Raw genomic sequence first — 14,611 nt, forward strand, 5'->3', positions numbered from 1 at the left:
TCAGATGACCCACTCACGCGTGTAGCCCAAGTTTGTGTTTGGGGAATGGGAGTTACATCCTTTGTGTCGTAAGAGAAGGCTCTGAATTTGAGGGCAGGAAAAGTCTGAATAGAATTGAAAAGTGGAAAAAAGTTGATTCTTCCCTATGCCAGTTGGTGGCATTGGCTGCCTACAACATTTGGGATTTTCCTTATTTGTCCTCAAGAGTTGGCTGGGTAACTAACTGTACAGTGGGGCTTCCAGAAAGACTCAAACCCATTCTGAATGCCTTTTGATTTTATCTTATTGAATGAGTAGCTGTAACTTATCAAGTGCTGTGCAGCTACTTCTGTTTCACAGCTTTCTTGAGATAGAATCCATGTAGCATACAGTTTGCCCATTTAAAGTGTACAGTTCAGTAGCTTTTAGTACGTTCAGAGTTGTGCAGCCCTCACCATCGTCAATTTTGGCATATTTTCATCACCCTAAAAAGAAACCCCATACCTCTTAGCTTGTCAGTCCTCCTTTCTCCAACCCCAGGCAGCCACTAATCTTTCTGTCTCAGGTTTACCTACTGTGGACATTTGATATAAATGACAATATGTGGTCTTTTGTGTCTCGTTTCTTTCACCAAGTATGTTTTCAAGGTTCATCCATGCTGTAACATGTATCTACTACCATTTCTTTTTTGACTAAACAGTATTCCACAGTACAGACAGACCACATTTTGTTTATCCACTCATCTGTTGGTGGACATTTGGGTTGTTTATCCTTGTAGCTATTATAAATAATGCTGCTGTGAACATTCATGTGCAGGTTTCTGTGTGGCTGTAGGTGAAATTGCTGGGTTGTGTGGTAACTCTGTGCATAACCTTTGCAGGAGCTGCCAGGCTCCTTCCCAGCGTGCAGCCACTTTTGATACCAGTTTTGCTTAGTTGGTTTTACCTGAAAGTTTGTTTAAATTTTTTTTTTTTTAACGTTTATTATTGAGAGACAGAGAGACACAGAGCATGAGCAGGGGTGGGACCGAGAGATGGAGAGACACAGAATCCGAAGCAGGCTCCAGGCTCTGAGCTGTCAGCACAGAGCCCGACACGGGGCTCCAACTCACAAACCGCAAGATCCTGACCTGAGCCGAAGTCGGACGCTTAACCGACTGAGCCACCCAGGCGCCCCTACCTGAAAGTTTGGTTAAAGGCAGAATGTGTGTCCCTGCCAGGGTAGAATGGCACAGGGGTGACTCCTGCTGAGCTACAAGTTGGTTCAAATAACATTTGTTTTGCTTATGAAATGAAACTGATATTTATCAAAGCCTTCCAGATCATGGAATGAAAAGTGCTGACATAATCCTGCCAAGTGTCCTTAAGATACAAGGGACCATTTTCTTTTGCCTATCTGACTCTTCGTGGGCCCTTCCCCCGCCCATCAGAGGGAAGGGAAAGGTAATTTCAGAAGTGCTTTGCATAATAGTTGGTGTTATAAACCTTCTGCCCTGTCTAGTTGGAATATATCCTTTTGATGGTTGCTACTGTCATGTTTTCTCCAAATATGGGAATTATGGTAAAGATGTAAGAGTTGGGAACACTACCCAGGCAGAAAAAGGAATTGATACACACAATGATATGGATGCATCTCAGAATAATTCTGGGTAAAAGAAGCACTCTGACCAAAAAAAAAAAAAAATAATAATATATACCCTGTGATTCTGTTTGTATGAAGCCCTAGAAAGTGCTAATAGTAGTAGAAAACAGATTAGTGGTTGGGAGAAGGAGGAAGGAAAAGAGAGAGGGTGACAAAGGGCATAAGGAGACTTGGTGATGGATGTGTTGGTTATCTTGATTGGGTGTTTACATACACTGATGTATGACAACTTATAAAACTATACACTTTAAGCATGCACTGTTGATTGTATGTCAGTTACACCTCAATGAAACTGAAAAGGCCACAGGGAGATACCACTACCTGCTCATAAGAGTGGCTCAAATTTTTTAAAAGGCTGGAAAGCCACTTGTAACTTTCATACCTTGCTGATGGGATGGTTCACCCATTTCTCTGTGGTCCAGCAGAGAAGCAAAGGTGGTTGTCCACACGTGGGGCTGCTCTGAGCATTTATAGCTGATTCGTTCTTGAGAGCCCCAGACTGGAAAAAACTCCAGTGACCATCAACAGGTAAATGGGTAAACAAAGGCTCTTCTTCAGTTGTAGTCTTGAGTACATACACTTGAGCTTCTTTTCCTCTTCAAGTGGTAGATACTTGAGTAAAGAGTTGCTACCTAGTCTTCAGAATTGATCATGGAAAGCTGTCCTAACATATTCTTGACCATCCAGGTAAACAGATCATCTTCTGCTTATTGGCCTGTAGTTTATGAAGAGGAGGAATGAATTCAGTACAGTCTAGGGGTTCCCAAAAGTGGTGAGTTTAAAATTTGAGTGGGACTTTTTCCATCTGGTTTTGTGAACACTCAGTTCAGCGGTGATATAAGCACACCTTGAGAAAATTGGAGATAAGACACTGGTAACCTTGCAGGAGCTCTGGCAAGTGTTCGTTCAGCACTTTCCCCTTATTGGATTTCCCAAGTTTGTTTCTAGATGGTTAGGACTCCATGGGCGATTAGGGGAGAGGAAGGGCTTACGTGTCATTGGTGAATAAGCAAAATGACTTCTTACTCTGTTCACCCTAATTTCTTAACCCAGATTGAATACGATTGGGGGCAAAGTTAACACTTGAACAATACCAGTGTTAACTGAAAAACAAAGTTCTTTCTCAATCCTGCTCTCACAACCAAAAAAAGGAGACGTTTTTCTAATAGCTTTATTAAGGTATGATCACATACCATAGAGTCTTGTATGTAAATGTGCAATTCAGTGTTTTTCTAGTAAATTTGCAGAGTTGTTCGACCATCACACAATTCGTGGTCTTTGATTCTTCTTCATGCCTCTTTTTCTTCCCCTTCCTGCTCCTTCTCCTTCCTGCCCCTCCCCTTTTTGCTCCTGTTAATCTTTGTAGTTTCTCATCAGCATCTCTAATGTAGGGAAATGGAGTGACCCCGTGCTCAGCCACTCCCAGTCACCTGTTGGGGGAGATTCACCACCCTGTATGCTGGGCCCTCCACGTGGGTGCAGAGTCAGGAACGGAGGCCTGGCCACGCTGCTTTCAGGGTGAGCCTGGGAGCCCTCATATATCTGTTCATGTTTACTTTTGACCCCACTGTACATGCTGTCAGGCCAGTCTCTTCAGCCTGGTCCTTGTCTCCTGCCCCTCTCTGTAGTCCTGCTTCTTGCCTTGCTGTGCTCTCTGAGGATTGGGGGTCAAAGTGAATCCTTTGCCATCTGTAGCTGTTGTGTTAGAAATGACAGGTGCTGCTCAGACTGCGGTTGACCTTTGGGATCATGAGGGCCCAGAAGAGGGAGTGGTCTGCCCTGCAGAGGGAAAGCTTTTGTGAGCAGTGTTCCTTGAGTTCAGGAAGGCATGCTGCTGGGCAGAGAGGTGGGCATGGAGCGCTACACTTGGCTTGGTGTGGAGGAGAGTGGGTGCGGGCAAGGGTTGATACGCCGTGCCAGGGGCTCGGGCTGGATCCTAGAGCCTCATGGAGCTGCTGAGGGGATATTGTGACCTCGCTTGAGAGGAAGGGCCCTTAGATGGCAGGTAGACCTGGCAGAGTGTGGACAAAGCCAGAAGGGGAGCTCCGGCAGAGTGCCTTGTGGTCAGATATGTGCCTGTGCATGCCGGCGCATGTGTATAAATGTGAGTGTGTGAACTACTACAGTACCAGGCAGCCAGAGTGGCCACTCCTGCTGGGACATGTTGACTGCACTGGATACCCTGTTGCCCCTGAGTCCTCCTAAGGAATTATGGCTAGAGCAGACACAAGTTCTGTCTGTGGTTTTTGTCAGGGCCCGTGATCCCCCAAGGCTGAGGCAGGGCTCCTCTCTGATGGGAGGTATGGGTGGAGTTGGCGCTGGTCAGCAGACCCTTTGGAGACACTGCCCTGAGAGAGAGGGTAAGAGGCTCTGCAGAAAGGGAGAGACCCCACCAGAGCAGCATGCACGGAGGCTGGAGGGAGCAGATTCTGGGCAGTGGCTCTCAACTGAGGGGCATTTGTGGTTGTTGCCCTGGCAGGGTGGTCTTGCAGTGTTGCCGGGATAGTCCTGCCCGCAGAGAAGGGTCATGACTCCCAGTTCTGCTTGGTGGGACCCGGAACAGAGTGTGGCCTGGAAGGTGTGGAAGGGCAGCGAGTCTCGCTGAGTCTTCAGGGCTTCATTTTCCAGGTCTCGGGGCCCTGCTTTCAGGGGGTCTTTGAACTCTTCTTGGCAGAGGAGCTTTCCTTGAGAGCGGCATCCTGCTTCCTCTAGTAAACATGGAGATGCTGGGTCCTGGGATCCCATGGCTGGGAAAGGATCGTTGTGCCTGTTTGTATGTGTTAGTCTGGTAGCAGCTTGTGAGCTGGATTACTGAGCCAAGCCGGGCTTCTTTGGATCCCTGCAGACTGTTGCCTGGATGGCTTCTAGACCTAGGCTGCTTGCTGAGCTCTGCGGGTAGCCCTTTGTCACGACTGAGGATGGCACTTTCGTGTCTGCTTTGCTCCTTGCAGAGCTCAGCTGCCGGGGATGCCAGTGACTTGGGGGAGGTGGCTCTCCTCATCTTGGAGTAGAAGGCATTTGGTCAGAACTGTGCTTGCCTTCCGTCACTCTTTTTGAGTGCATGGCTCCTCGGACTCCATGGAGGCCACCGTGTCCATCTATATTGTGTAAAAACGTTGGTTATGGATTCTCTGCAAGTAAAGAAAACAAACCCGGCATATCCATCTCCTCAGTTCAGCAGTTTTGTCCTCTGGCCCTTTATTCTCATCGCAGAAGAGCTTTAAAAGAAATCCAACGTGTTATTTCATCCTTCCTTCTGAGGTTGAGCCATATGAGTTAGCAATACACAATCATTTTGACCTATATTTACTATGCGTTTCTAGAAACAAAAAAGCATCTTTCCATCATAGGCAATACTGCTGTTGTCAGATGAACAGCACTGACAGTCGTTTTTTGGGATCATCTAATCCACAGGGCTTCCCTTTCTCCACAGATTCTTCACTCGTGAGAAGATGTCTTGACTTGGTCTGGCCCCCAGTGAGGTCCACCATTTATGTGATGGTTATGAATCTTGGCTTGCTCTCCAGGGCAGCCTCTCCCTCTTCTTTTCATGCCACTGAGCTGGGGTCCAGTCTGTGTCATTGTCCTGTGAGGTGTCCTGGCTTCTGGACTGAACCCATCATCACACCCTGGCTTCTCCCTGCAGGCGTGGAGTGGGCTCCTTTGAGAGTAATGATCCCAGGGCTGGACATGCAGAGGCAGCCCAGGTCGAGGTGGGGATGCCTCGGACACATCAAGGACACTCTGAGCATTGAAATGAACCATAGGCCTGGACTCAGCATGCTGACCAGAACAAGGGTTCTCTGTAAAGAGGGAGGCCGGTGAGGATCCTTTTTATCCAGAATCTGGGGACCACTCTCTTGAGTGGGACCATGTGAAGGCATTTTCGTAGGTCAGAAATGGTTGAATGTCAGCAGTTACATGTGGTTAAAACTGATGGATTAAAGAAGGCTAAAGAGACAGCATAAGTAACGAGTGTTAACTAGGTCTTGAATGTAGAAAACTAGAAAGGGGGCGCCTGGGTGGCTCAGTCGGTTAAGCGTCCGACTTCGGCTCAGGTCACGATCTCGCGGTCCGTGAGTTCGAGCCCCGCGTCAGGCTCTGGGCTGGTGGCTCAGAGCCTGGAGCCTGTTTCCGATTCTGTGTCTCCCTCTCTCTGACCCTCCCCCGTTCATGCTCTGTTTCTCTCTGTCTCAAAAATAAATAAACGTTAAAAAAAAAAAATTAAAAAAAAAAAATAAAAAAAAATAAAAAAAAAAAACTAGAAAGGACGTTAGGGTGTTGGGGAATTGTGCTTGTGCTTATTAGATAGCAGTATTATATCAGTTTTATCAGCATAATTCCCAAGCGTGAGGCTTGTATAGTGATTACATGGAGAAGATGCTTGTCCTGGGGCTTGCGACTCTGAAATGGGTCAGGAAAGTAAAAGTGTGTGTGTGCAGAGGGACAGAGCACGTGTGGTAAAGTGTGCGTGGCTGGTGGATCCAGGTGATGGTTATGTGAGTTGTTTATTCCCTGTCGTTTTGAAACTTTCTCGAAAGCTGGGGGGAGGCCAGAACTTCTGTTAGCTTTTTCCAGAGGTGAGGCTCAGCCTCTCCTTACCCTGAGGGAAAGGTGATTGCCCACTCTCTTTTTATTTAAACCTCAGGATAGAAAAATACTTTTATTGATGAGATGAATTATTTTACATTTCAGTGTTTATGCTTTTAGTGTGAAGATGTATTCATTTAGCCTACACTATGAGGGCTTCCTGGGGTGTGGCTCATTTCTAGGTCCTGGGGTCATAGTAGGGACCCCTGCTTTGGGGCTCCACAGATGGAATGGGGGAGGCCTCCCTGGGAGGCGCCCTGTGGACTGAGACCCAAAGGACCAAGAGCCAGCTGTGCAGAAACCAAGGGACAGTGAGTGCAAAGGCCCCGGAGCACTGGCAGACTCAGAGACTGAGGGACTGAAAGGTCCATTTCATGCTGCGTGGTACAATGCTTATGAGGTTTGGAGTAAAAATCTGTGGTCTAAAAGTTCTTACCAGCACATTTGGGAGTGATTTTTGAATTTACATGCTTTTCCTCTGTGGGACTGAAGCAACCTTTTCTTCCTGCTACTCTGGTGTACACAGTGAATTCTGTAGTTGCTTGTATGAAACTGTCCCTGGGCAGAAAACATCTGCAGACCTCTACCCAGAGCAGAGGCGAAGAGGGAACTGTTTCTCCAGTGATGTGATGCCTGGGAGTGGGCTCAGGGTTCCTGTGGGTGCGGGGGTGCTGCCTCTCTGAGCCTTGCAGGCTGCGGGGGTCCTGACTGGAAGTGAGGGGTTGATAATCTCGGAGGACCTCAGTCCTGTTCTGGCCAAGGACCCTTCACTCCTCCCGTCTTGTCACCTGGCATGGGTTGTGGACCTTCTCTGTGCTGGGCACTCTCTAGTTAGAGCTTTGTTTTAACTAATTTAATTATAGTTTCTAAGGTCAGATGTATTTTTGAACTTAATGTTTATCTTAAAACTTTCCAGAGAGTAGAGGGAGAAACTAACAACCCCACTATAGAAGTCAGTTTGTGTTGTGGCCAGATCGTAGCTGGGCAGGAGTGGGGCTGAGTGGGAGCTGGGAGTGTGTGCGTGTGTGCGTGTGTGGGCCACGTATACATTATACGTTCCCTAACCAGGAGGCTGGAGGGCTACTGGGCCTTGGAGAATCTGGACTGTCTTCTCTGGGCCCCCAGCTCTAGTGGAGGTGTGGAAAGTCTACCTGACCTTGTATCTGTATCATATTGTCTCCCAAGAGTTCTGAGAGTAGACCTACATTTCTTTCCCCATTATTAACCTGAAGGGGTAAGTGTGCAGGGTGGGTCCCCATGTGGCTGGTCAGGAGGTGTCCTCTGCTGGTTCAGGCCTTCCCCTGGTGAGGGGAGGTGAACTGTGGGATCTGAGGCCCAGATGAGGCAGGAATGGGTAGGAAGATGGCACCCAGGTGGTATGCACTTTTCTGTATTACTCTGTGGACCAATTTTGATGTTTCAGGACAGTAAAGCTTCAGATATCACCAAGGGCATTTCTTTACACGTAAAAGCTTATGCAATCTAATAAGATATTTTAGGAGTTCTTCTAGATAAGGAATCTGTAAACATTTTCTTAAAAGGCTAGATAGTAAATGTCCTAAACATTGTGGGATAAGAAGTAAAATTGAGGATATTATTAGGTATTTAATCCAGCTGTTTATAAATACTGGGGAGCGCCTGGATGGCTCAGTCGGTTAAGCATCTGACTTCAACTTGGGTTGATCTCATGGTTCGTGAGTTCAAGCCCCGCTTCGGGCTCTGTGCTGACAGCTAAGAGCCTGGAGCCTACTTCAGATTCTGTGTCTCCCTGTGTGTCTCTGCCCCACTCACACTTGGTCTCTGTCTCTCTTTTTCAAAAAATAAACAATTTTTTTTTTTTTTTTAAATATGAGTACCAGGGTGCCTAGGTGGCTCAGTCAGTTGAGTATCCAACTCTTGATTTCGACTCAGGTCATTGTCCCAGGGTCATGGGATCAGTCTCCAAACCTACTTAAGATTCTCTTTCCCACCCCCTGCTCATGCTCTCTCTTTAAAAAAAAAAAAAAAAAAAAAAAAATGTAAATGCTATTCTGAGCTTGAGAGGGGGAGCTGCATGCTTATTCCTTCCTGGACCACCTTCTTAGCCTTCTGATGATCCTGGGTGGTGGTGGTTTGTTTGTTTGTTTGTTTTTAAGTTTATTTTGAGAGGGGCAGAGCATGAGCAGGGGAGGGGCAAAGAAAGAGAGGGAGAATCCCAAGCAGGCTCCATGTGGTCAGTGTGCAGAACCCGACCCAGGGCTCAAACCCATGAAACCATGAGATCATGACCTGAGCTGAAATCAAGAGTCAGATGCTTAACCAACTGAGCCACCTAAGCTCCCTAATTCTGGGTTTTAAGGTGTTTTTCTGCTGAGATTGGATTGGAAAGATAGCACATTTCTCTTTAGAAAGATGAAAGCTGATCAGAGTGAAGTCATAAAAGGTGTCAATATGCATTTAAGCTCAGGATACCAGATCTATGGAAAGAATTGTTTGTTTTTTAAAGTTCATTTATTTTGAGAGGGAGAGCATGAGCAGGGGAGGGGCAGAGAGAGAGGGAGAGAGAATGCCAAGCAGGCCCAGCATTCGTCAGCACAGAGCCTGATACAGGACTTGAACCCATGAACTGTGGGATCATGACCTGAGCCGAAATCAAGAGTTGGACGCCTTACTAAGCCACCCAGGCATCCCTGGAAAGAATAGTTTTAGATCAAGTAAAAAGTTTGCCTTCCATAATATTCTCAGAAACCTTGTTACCTTAAATACTTGAGGAACCTGTTTACTGACTTTAAGAGTTTAAATGGGATCACAGATGTCAATTTCTTTCTTTCTTTCTTTCTTTCTTTCTTTCTTTCTTTCTTTCTTTCTTTCTTTCTTTCTTTCTTTCGTTCTTTTCTTTTTCTTTTCTTTTTTGATTTTTGAGAGAACATGAGCAGGGGAGGTGCACAGAGAGGGGGACAGAAGATCTGCAGAGGGCTCCATGCTTACAACAGAGAGTCCGATGTGGGGGCTCAAACTCAGGAACCTTGGGATCATAACCTGAACTGCTTTATCAGTCGAGCCACCCAGACACCCCTGCAGATGTCAATTTCTAATTGCTGCCTTCTGCAGCATGAGATGCATACCTCCTTCTCTGCCATAAGATGAAATCCTGGTGCTATGACCTGGCCACACACTTTCAGAAAACCAACATGTGTTGGGGCGCCTGGGTGGCTCAGTCGGTTAAGCGTCTGACGCCGGCTCAGGTCATGATCTCGCGGTCCGTGAGTTCGAGCCCCGCGTCGGGCTCTGTGCTAATGCTCAGAGCCTGGAGCCTGTTTCAGATTCTGTGTCCCCCTCTCTCTGACCCTCCCCCGTTCATGCTCCCTCCCTCTCTCTCTCTGTCTCAAAAATAAATAAATGTTAAAAAAAAAAAATCTCTTAAAAAGAAAACCAACACGTGCGTGCCTAACAGTCATACCAGGAGACATTGCGAGCCAGCAGTGCTGGCCCTGGGTGGCAGCCTCACAGTAGCATTGCCACTGCATGTGTCAAGAGAAACATTGCCAAACAGGTGACTTTTTGAAGTGATAGCCAACGATCAGAATTTCAAAGCACCTCAACAAAGAATGTAACAATCTAATTAAAAATGGGCAAAGGACTTCAATAGACATTTCTCCAAAGAAGATATATAAATGACCAACAAGCACAAGAAGAGATCCTCAGTTTCATTAGCTAGCATAGAAATGCAAATCAAAGCCACAATGAGATAACTACCTCATATTCATTAAGTTGGTTATTTAAAAAAAAACCAGAAGAATGATAATGAGTATCATCGAGGCTATGGAGAAATTGGAACCCTTGTGCACTGTTGGTGGGAATGTAAAATGTCATAGTCTCTGTGGAAAATACTATGCAGTTCCTCAGAAAAGTTAGATATAGAATTACCATAAGATCCAGCAAGTCTGCTTCTTTTGGGGTATATCCCCAAAAGAATTGAAAGCCGGAACTTGATGAGATCGCTGTATACCATGTTCATGGCAGCCAAAAGGTGGAAAAAACCCAAGTGCCCACTGAAGAGTAAACGGGTAAAACAAAACGTCTGTCCATACAGTGGAATGTTATTCAGCCTTAAGAAGGGAAATTCTGACACATGCTACAACATGGATAAATCTTGAGGACAGTATGCTATGTGAAATAAGCCAGTCACAAAAAGACAAACACTATGAGACCATTTATATGAGATCTCTGGGGTAGTCAAGTTTTCAGAGAAAGTAGAAACGTGGGTCCCAGGGGCTCAGGGGGGAATGGAGGGTTGGTAATGGATACAGAGTTTCAGTTTCAGATGAAAAAGTTGTAGAGATGGGTGTTGGTGATAATTGTAGAATAATAGGACTGTATTTAATGCCACTGAGCTGTACACTTAAAAATGGTTACAAGGGGGAGGGGGGTGTCTGGGTGGCTCAGTTGGTTAAGCAATCCAGTTCTTGATTTCAGCTCAGGTCATGATCTCACAGTTCATGAGTTCAAGCCCCACGGCGGGCTCTTCGCTGACAGTGTGGAGCCCTGGGCAGTGTGGAGTCTCTCTGCCCCTTGCTTGCTCGTGCTTGCTCTCTTTCCCTCCTCCTCCCCCTCCCCCTCCCCTCCCCCTCCTTCTCTTGCTCAAAAATAAATATTTTAAAAATGGCTACAGTAGTACATTTTATATTATGTGTATTTTACTACAATAAAAAAAAAGATCAGGGGTTCACAAAGAAGTGCTTGTGATTGTTACAGTACTGTCTTTGCATTAAAATCCAAATGTTGATTTTGATTTTTTCTTTGAAAAAAAATTTTTTTTTCAAACAAAGCATAGTTTTCTTTCATTTAACTTGGTTGTTGCCTGCCTGAAAAAAAGTGCATTAAAGTAGTGGCAGAAGCTGTGAAATGGGGTTCTAATGTGGGCTGAGACCATTACAGACACAGCTGTAGATACCCCCCTACTCACAACCCAAATGCGCCACTGCAGTTTCCAGAATGCCCCCTAGGGGGCAATGCACTTCCTGATTCCCCCGTGTAACTGGGTGTGTGCTGCCCTCTCCCCCCACCCCCCCCCCCCCACCCCCAGCTCCACATCCCCAAGAGATCTGCTGTCTTTAGAATCTTACAGGTAACTTGGCTGGAGCAGTGGACAGGAAAAGGCCCCGGGGGCACTGCTGGCTTGAGCTGCACTGGCCTGAGCTGACCCCACATGGTGTGGCTCTAAGTGGCAAGGGCTTTTTGAGGGAGGGGGGGGCCAGTGTCTGATCCTGTCTCACTGCTCAGAGAAATCTGGTGCCTGCCCTGGGGCTTCTGTCATTCATTCCTCCCCGTCCTCATCACTGTTCCGACACTCCTGCTGCCTGACCCAACCTCATGTGGGAGATGTGTCATCTCCTCCTGTTGGGAGGATGGGGAGATGACAAGGACTGTTGACTGCTGTCTGAGGTTCCTGGCGGTGGCTTTAGGAATGCCCGTTAATCTCTGGCGAGTTGAATCCATGTGCCTCTGAATGGAAATGTGAGCTCAGTAGAAGTGCCTGTGAAATTCATGGGTTATTGTTAAAATTGCCTTTTGGTATGTTTTTGCAGTTGTAACTTATAAAAGGTAATATAAGTAGTAAGATTATAGCCTGAGTTTGGAAGGTCATCCTAACATTGAACTACTAATTCATAAGGAAGAGGGGCTGCCCTCTGGAGAGGGAAACTGGCAGTGGAGGAAGTATGTTGACTAGTGAGAAAACTGCTCTCCCTCATCTCCAGTGGACACAGCCTTTACGTCTGGTGCTTAGGCTTTGGTGGGACCCATCACTCTGCTGGCATTCCAGGCCCTCTGTCCTGACACTGTGCAACTGTCCCCAGAGGGGATTGCAACAACTTTGTAAAAAGTCATCCTGCTCCTTGTGACCCTCAGTCATGGGAACGAAGCGTTTTCCTCAGCATCCAGTTTGCTCATGGCTCCGTGACCAGATGGGATTGGACCTGGATATGCAGGAGGCAGGGTGGATGACCTAGGTCACCAACACCCTGTTTTTGTCCAGATGGGTTTAATAGGGAGAGTGTAAAAAGTCCAGTCAGAAGAAGCTGAACTGTCTTAGGTGGAGAGCAGGCCGGCACTTGTGGGAAGGTCACCACGGCTGCTCGTTTGAGGAGAGGTCACGTGCCTGGGCTAAGGCCTGGAAGCTGCAGCCTTGCGTGGTGATGGTACTGTTCTGCCGTAGGTCGGTGGACCAGAGGGCATTCTGCAGAACGGGGCTGTGGATGACAATGTGGCCAAGACCAGCCAGCTGTTGGCCGAGTTGAACTTTGAAGAAGATGAAGAAGATACCTATTACACGAAGGATCTCCCTGTACATGCCTGCAGGTGAGTGCCGACGGCAGAGTCTCAGACTCATCCCGCAGAGCTTTTTCATTCTGAGTGGGTTTGCTGGCTTTAGAAGCCCATCTAAGCCAATGAACTGTGACATTTGGTATTACGAAATAAGGAGATTCTTCAGATTTGTGTACACATAGTCAGGAGCAGGAGGGTGGGGTCAGCACACTCTGACACCCCTAATTCACCTAGAGGGTAGGGGAAAGACTCTCCTTCTCAGGCCTTGAGGTGGTTGGTTCCTGGTACCTGTTCCGCTCACTCATTCAAAAGAATTCCTCACATTTGGTGAGCATTTAGGTTTAGAGGGTAAACAAACAGCAGCTAAAATTTCTCTTACAAAGAGATGATTGATTGTAGGATACTTTAAAATATCTGCCTCTCTGATGTGTTCAAAATTCCCCCAAAATTGGAGTTGAATAATCAGTGGGTAGACCTGTTTGTTGACCAAATTTGGAATTCTCATCTAGAGCAGGATCCATCTGTTACATTTTGACCCTTAAGCTTGGACTTACTCTTGCTTTGTTACACATACGCAAGAAAATTGAGACCAAAAGAGGTGAAATGATCTTGCTCAGGGCACCCGGCCAGTCAGGGCCACTTTAGACCTGGGCCACGGCTCAGTCTTGCCCACCTCTCGGGCACATTGCCCCCCCAGAGTCTGTGCCCACCACAGGATAGTGCTGCTCTTTTCCCTGCTCTGTGGACAGACTTTTTTTTTTTTATAACAATTTTGGCTTTTTGTTTTTAACTTTATTTTGGCTCTTGTTTCCACTCTTGTTTACAAATGTTTTTATGTACGTGTTAGTGATGTGTCAGTGTTCCTGTTGCCTACACATTTGACAGTGAAGTGGTTCCGGTAAAGCTGCAGGTGGTTAAAGTTTGCACACCCCCTCACCTTCCCAGCTGTCCCCAAGGTGTGGGGTGTTGCAGGGAAGGTTCTTGGCTGACCCACATTCAGTTTGAGACTGAGTCTTGGCTTCATACGCACAGAGGACTCTGTGGTGAGCCAGTTTTTGTTTTTGATGTGTTGATTTTCAGAAGAATGAGGCTGGGGGCTCTCCTGAGGTGCTCCTTGCAAGCTTGAGCTCAGTCTGCGCCCTGAGACTCTCTGCTGCTGGGGCTGAGCTGAGCGTTCCCAGGAGCATGGCGCCCTCTGCTGGGATGTGGAGTGCCTTGTGAACGTGGTGTGGTTACAGCTTACTCTTCTGTGTGCCCAGAGCCAGGGATGCTGACTTCCGTTCTTTTAAGTCACAGTTCTGGAAACTTCAGGCCAAAGGGAGTGACAGGGGGTTGCTTTGGGGTGTCAGACCTCCATTGTTGGGCTCACCTGGCACTTTCCACAGTTCTCACCCCTCACCTGGAAGGGGCTTTGCTCTTGTCTAGGGCCTCTCTGAGGAAGCTCCCCAGCACCCTGAACCCTTTCCCTGCATTTGCAGGGTCAAGAAGCCTCTGCAGTTAACTGATTGGATTTTGCTAGTGGGATCGTTGGGTTTGAGTATGTGTTTAATGAAAAATTTAAAAATGTTGTAAGAGGAAAGAATTTTACATCCTGCCAAATTAAAACCAGAGAAAGACCTTCCAGCTTTAACTGTTGATGTTTTGCCTTTTTTAGTTACTGCGGAATACACGATCCTGCTTGCGTGGTTTACTGTAATACCAGCAAGAAGTGGTTCTGTAATGGACGTGGAAATACTTCTGGCAGGTAGATAATCAAACCGCGCATGTGTCTTTAATCAGTGCTGTGCTCAGATTTGTGTGTAAATTATGGAAATGTTGAAGCAAAAGCACAATATAAAATCACGCTAACAAACCTGGTTTTTTCCCTCCTCTGTGACTGGTTTAACTTGAAACAGATGGTGGTGTGTGAATGCCTTAATATATTTACCCTTGATTTATTCTCTGTGGTTCTTTTTATTATGCAAGTAGGGTTGGCTTAATTCTCGTTCCCAGTTTTTATTTATATTTTTCTGCAAGATGAGCTCCTGGCACGCCCGTTTGTCTTCATTACTGGGTGCCTGGGGAGGATGTTCCCAAGACAGTAATGGGCATCCAT

The 14,611-nt window shown here is 46.7% G+C and overlaps 1 protein-coding gene across 2 annotated transcripts in view; it reads left to right on the top strand.

Moving 5' to 3' along the window:
• UPF1 (UPF1 RNA helicase and ATPase) overlaps positions 1–14,611 on the top strand; it is a 37,468-nt gene that overhangs the window by 2,356 nt on the left and 20,501 nt on the right. For both annotated transcript variants that reach the window (XM_053897775.1, XM_053897776.1), the window contains exons 2-3: positions 12,407–12,549; positions 14,171–14,260. In XM_053897775.1, the coding sequence (XP_053753750.1) occupies positions 12,407–12,549; positions 14,171–14,260 (233 nt within the window). The remainder of the gene's footprint in view (positions 1–12,406; positions 12,550–14,170; positions 14,261–14,611) is intronic.

This window comes from Panthera pardus, unplaced genomic scaffold, assembly GCF_024362965.1.
Source record: "Panthera pardus isolate Hobbes unplaced genomic scaffold, ASM2436296v1 HiC_scaffold_8, whole genome shotgun sequence".
Lineage (NCBI taxonomy): Eukaryota > Metazoa > Chordata > Mammalia > Carnivora > Felidae > Panthera > Panthera pardus.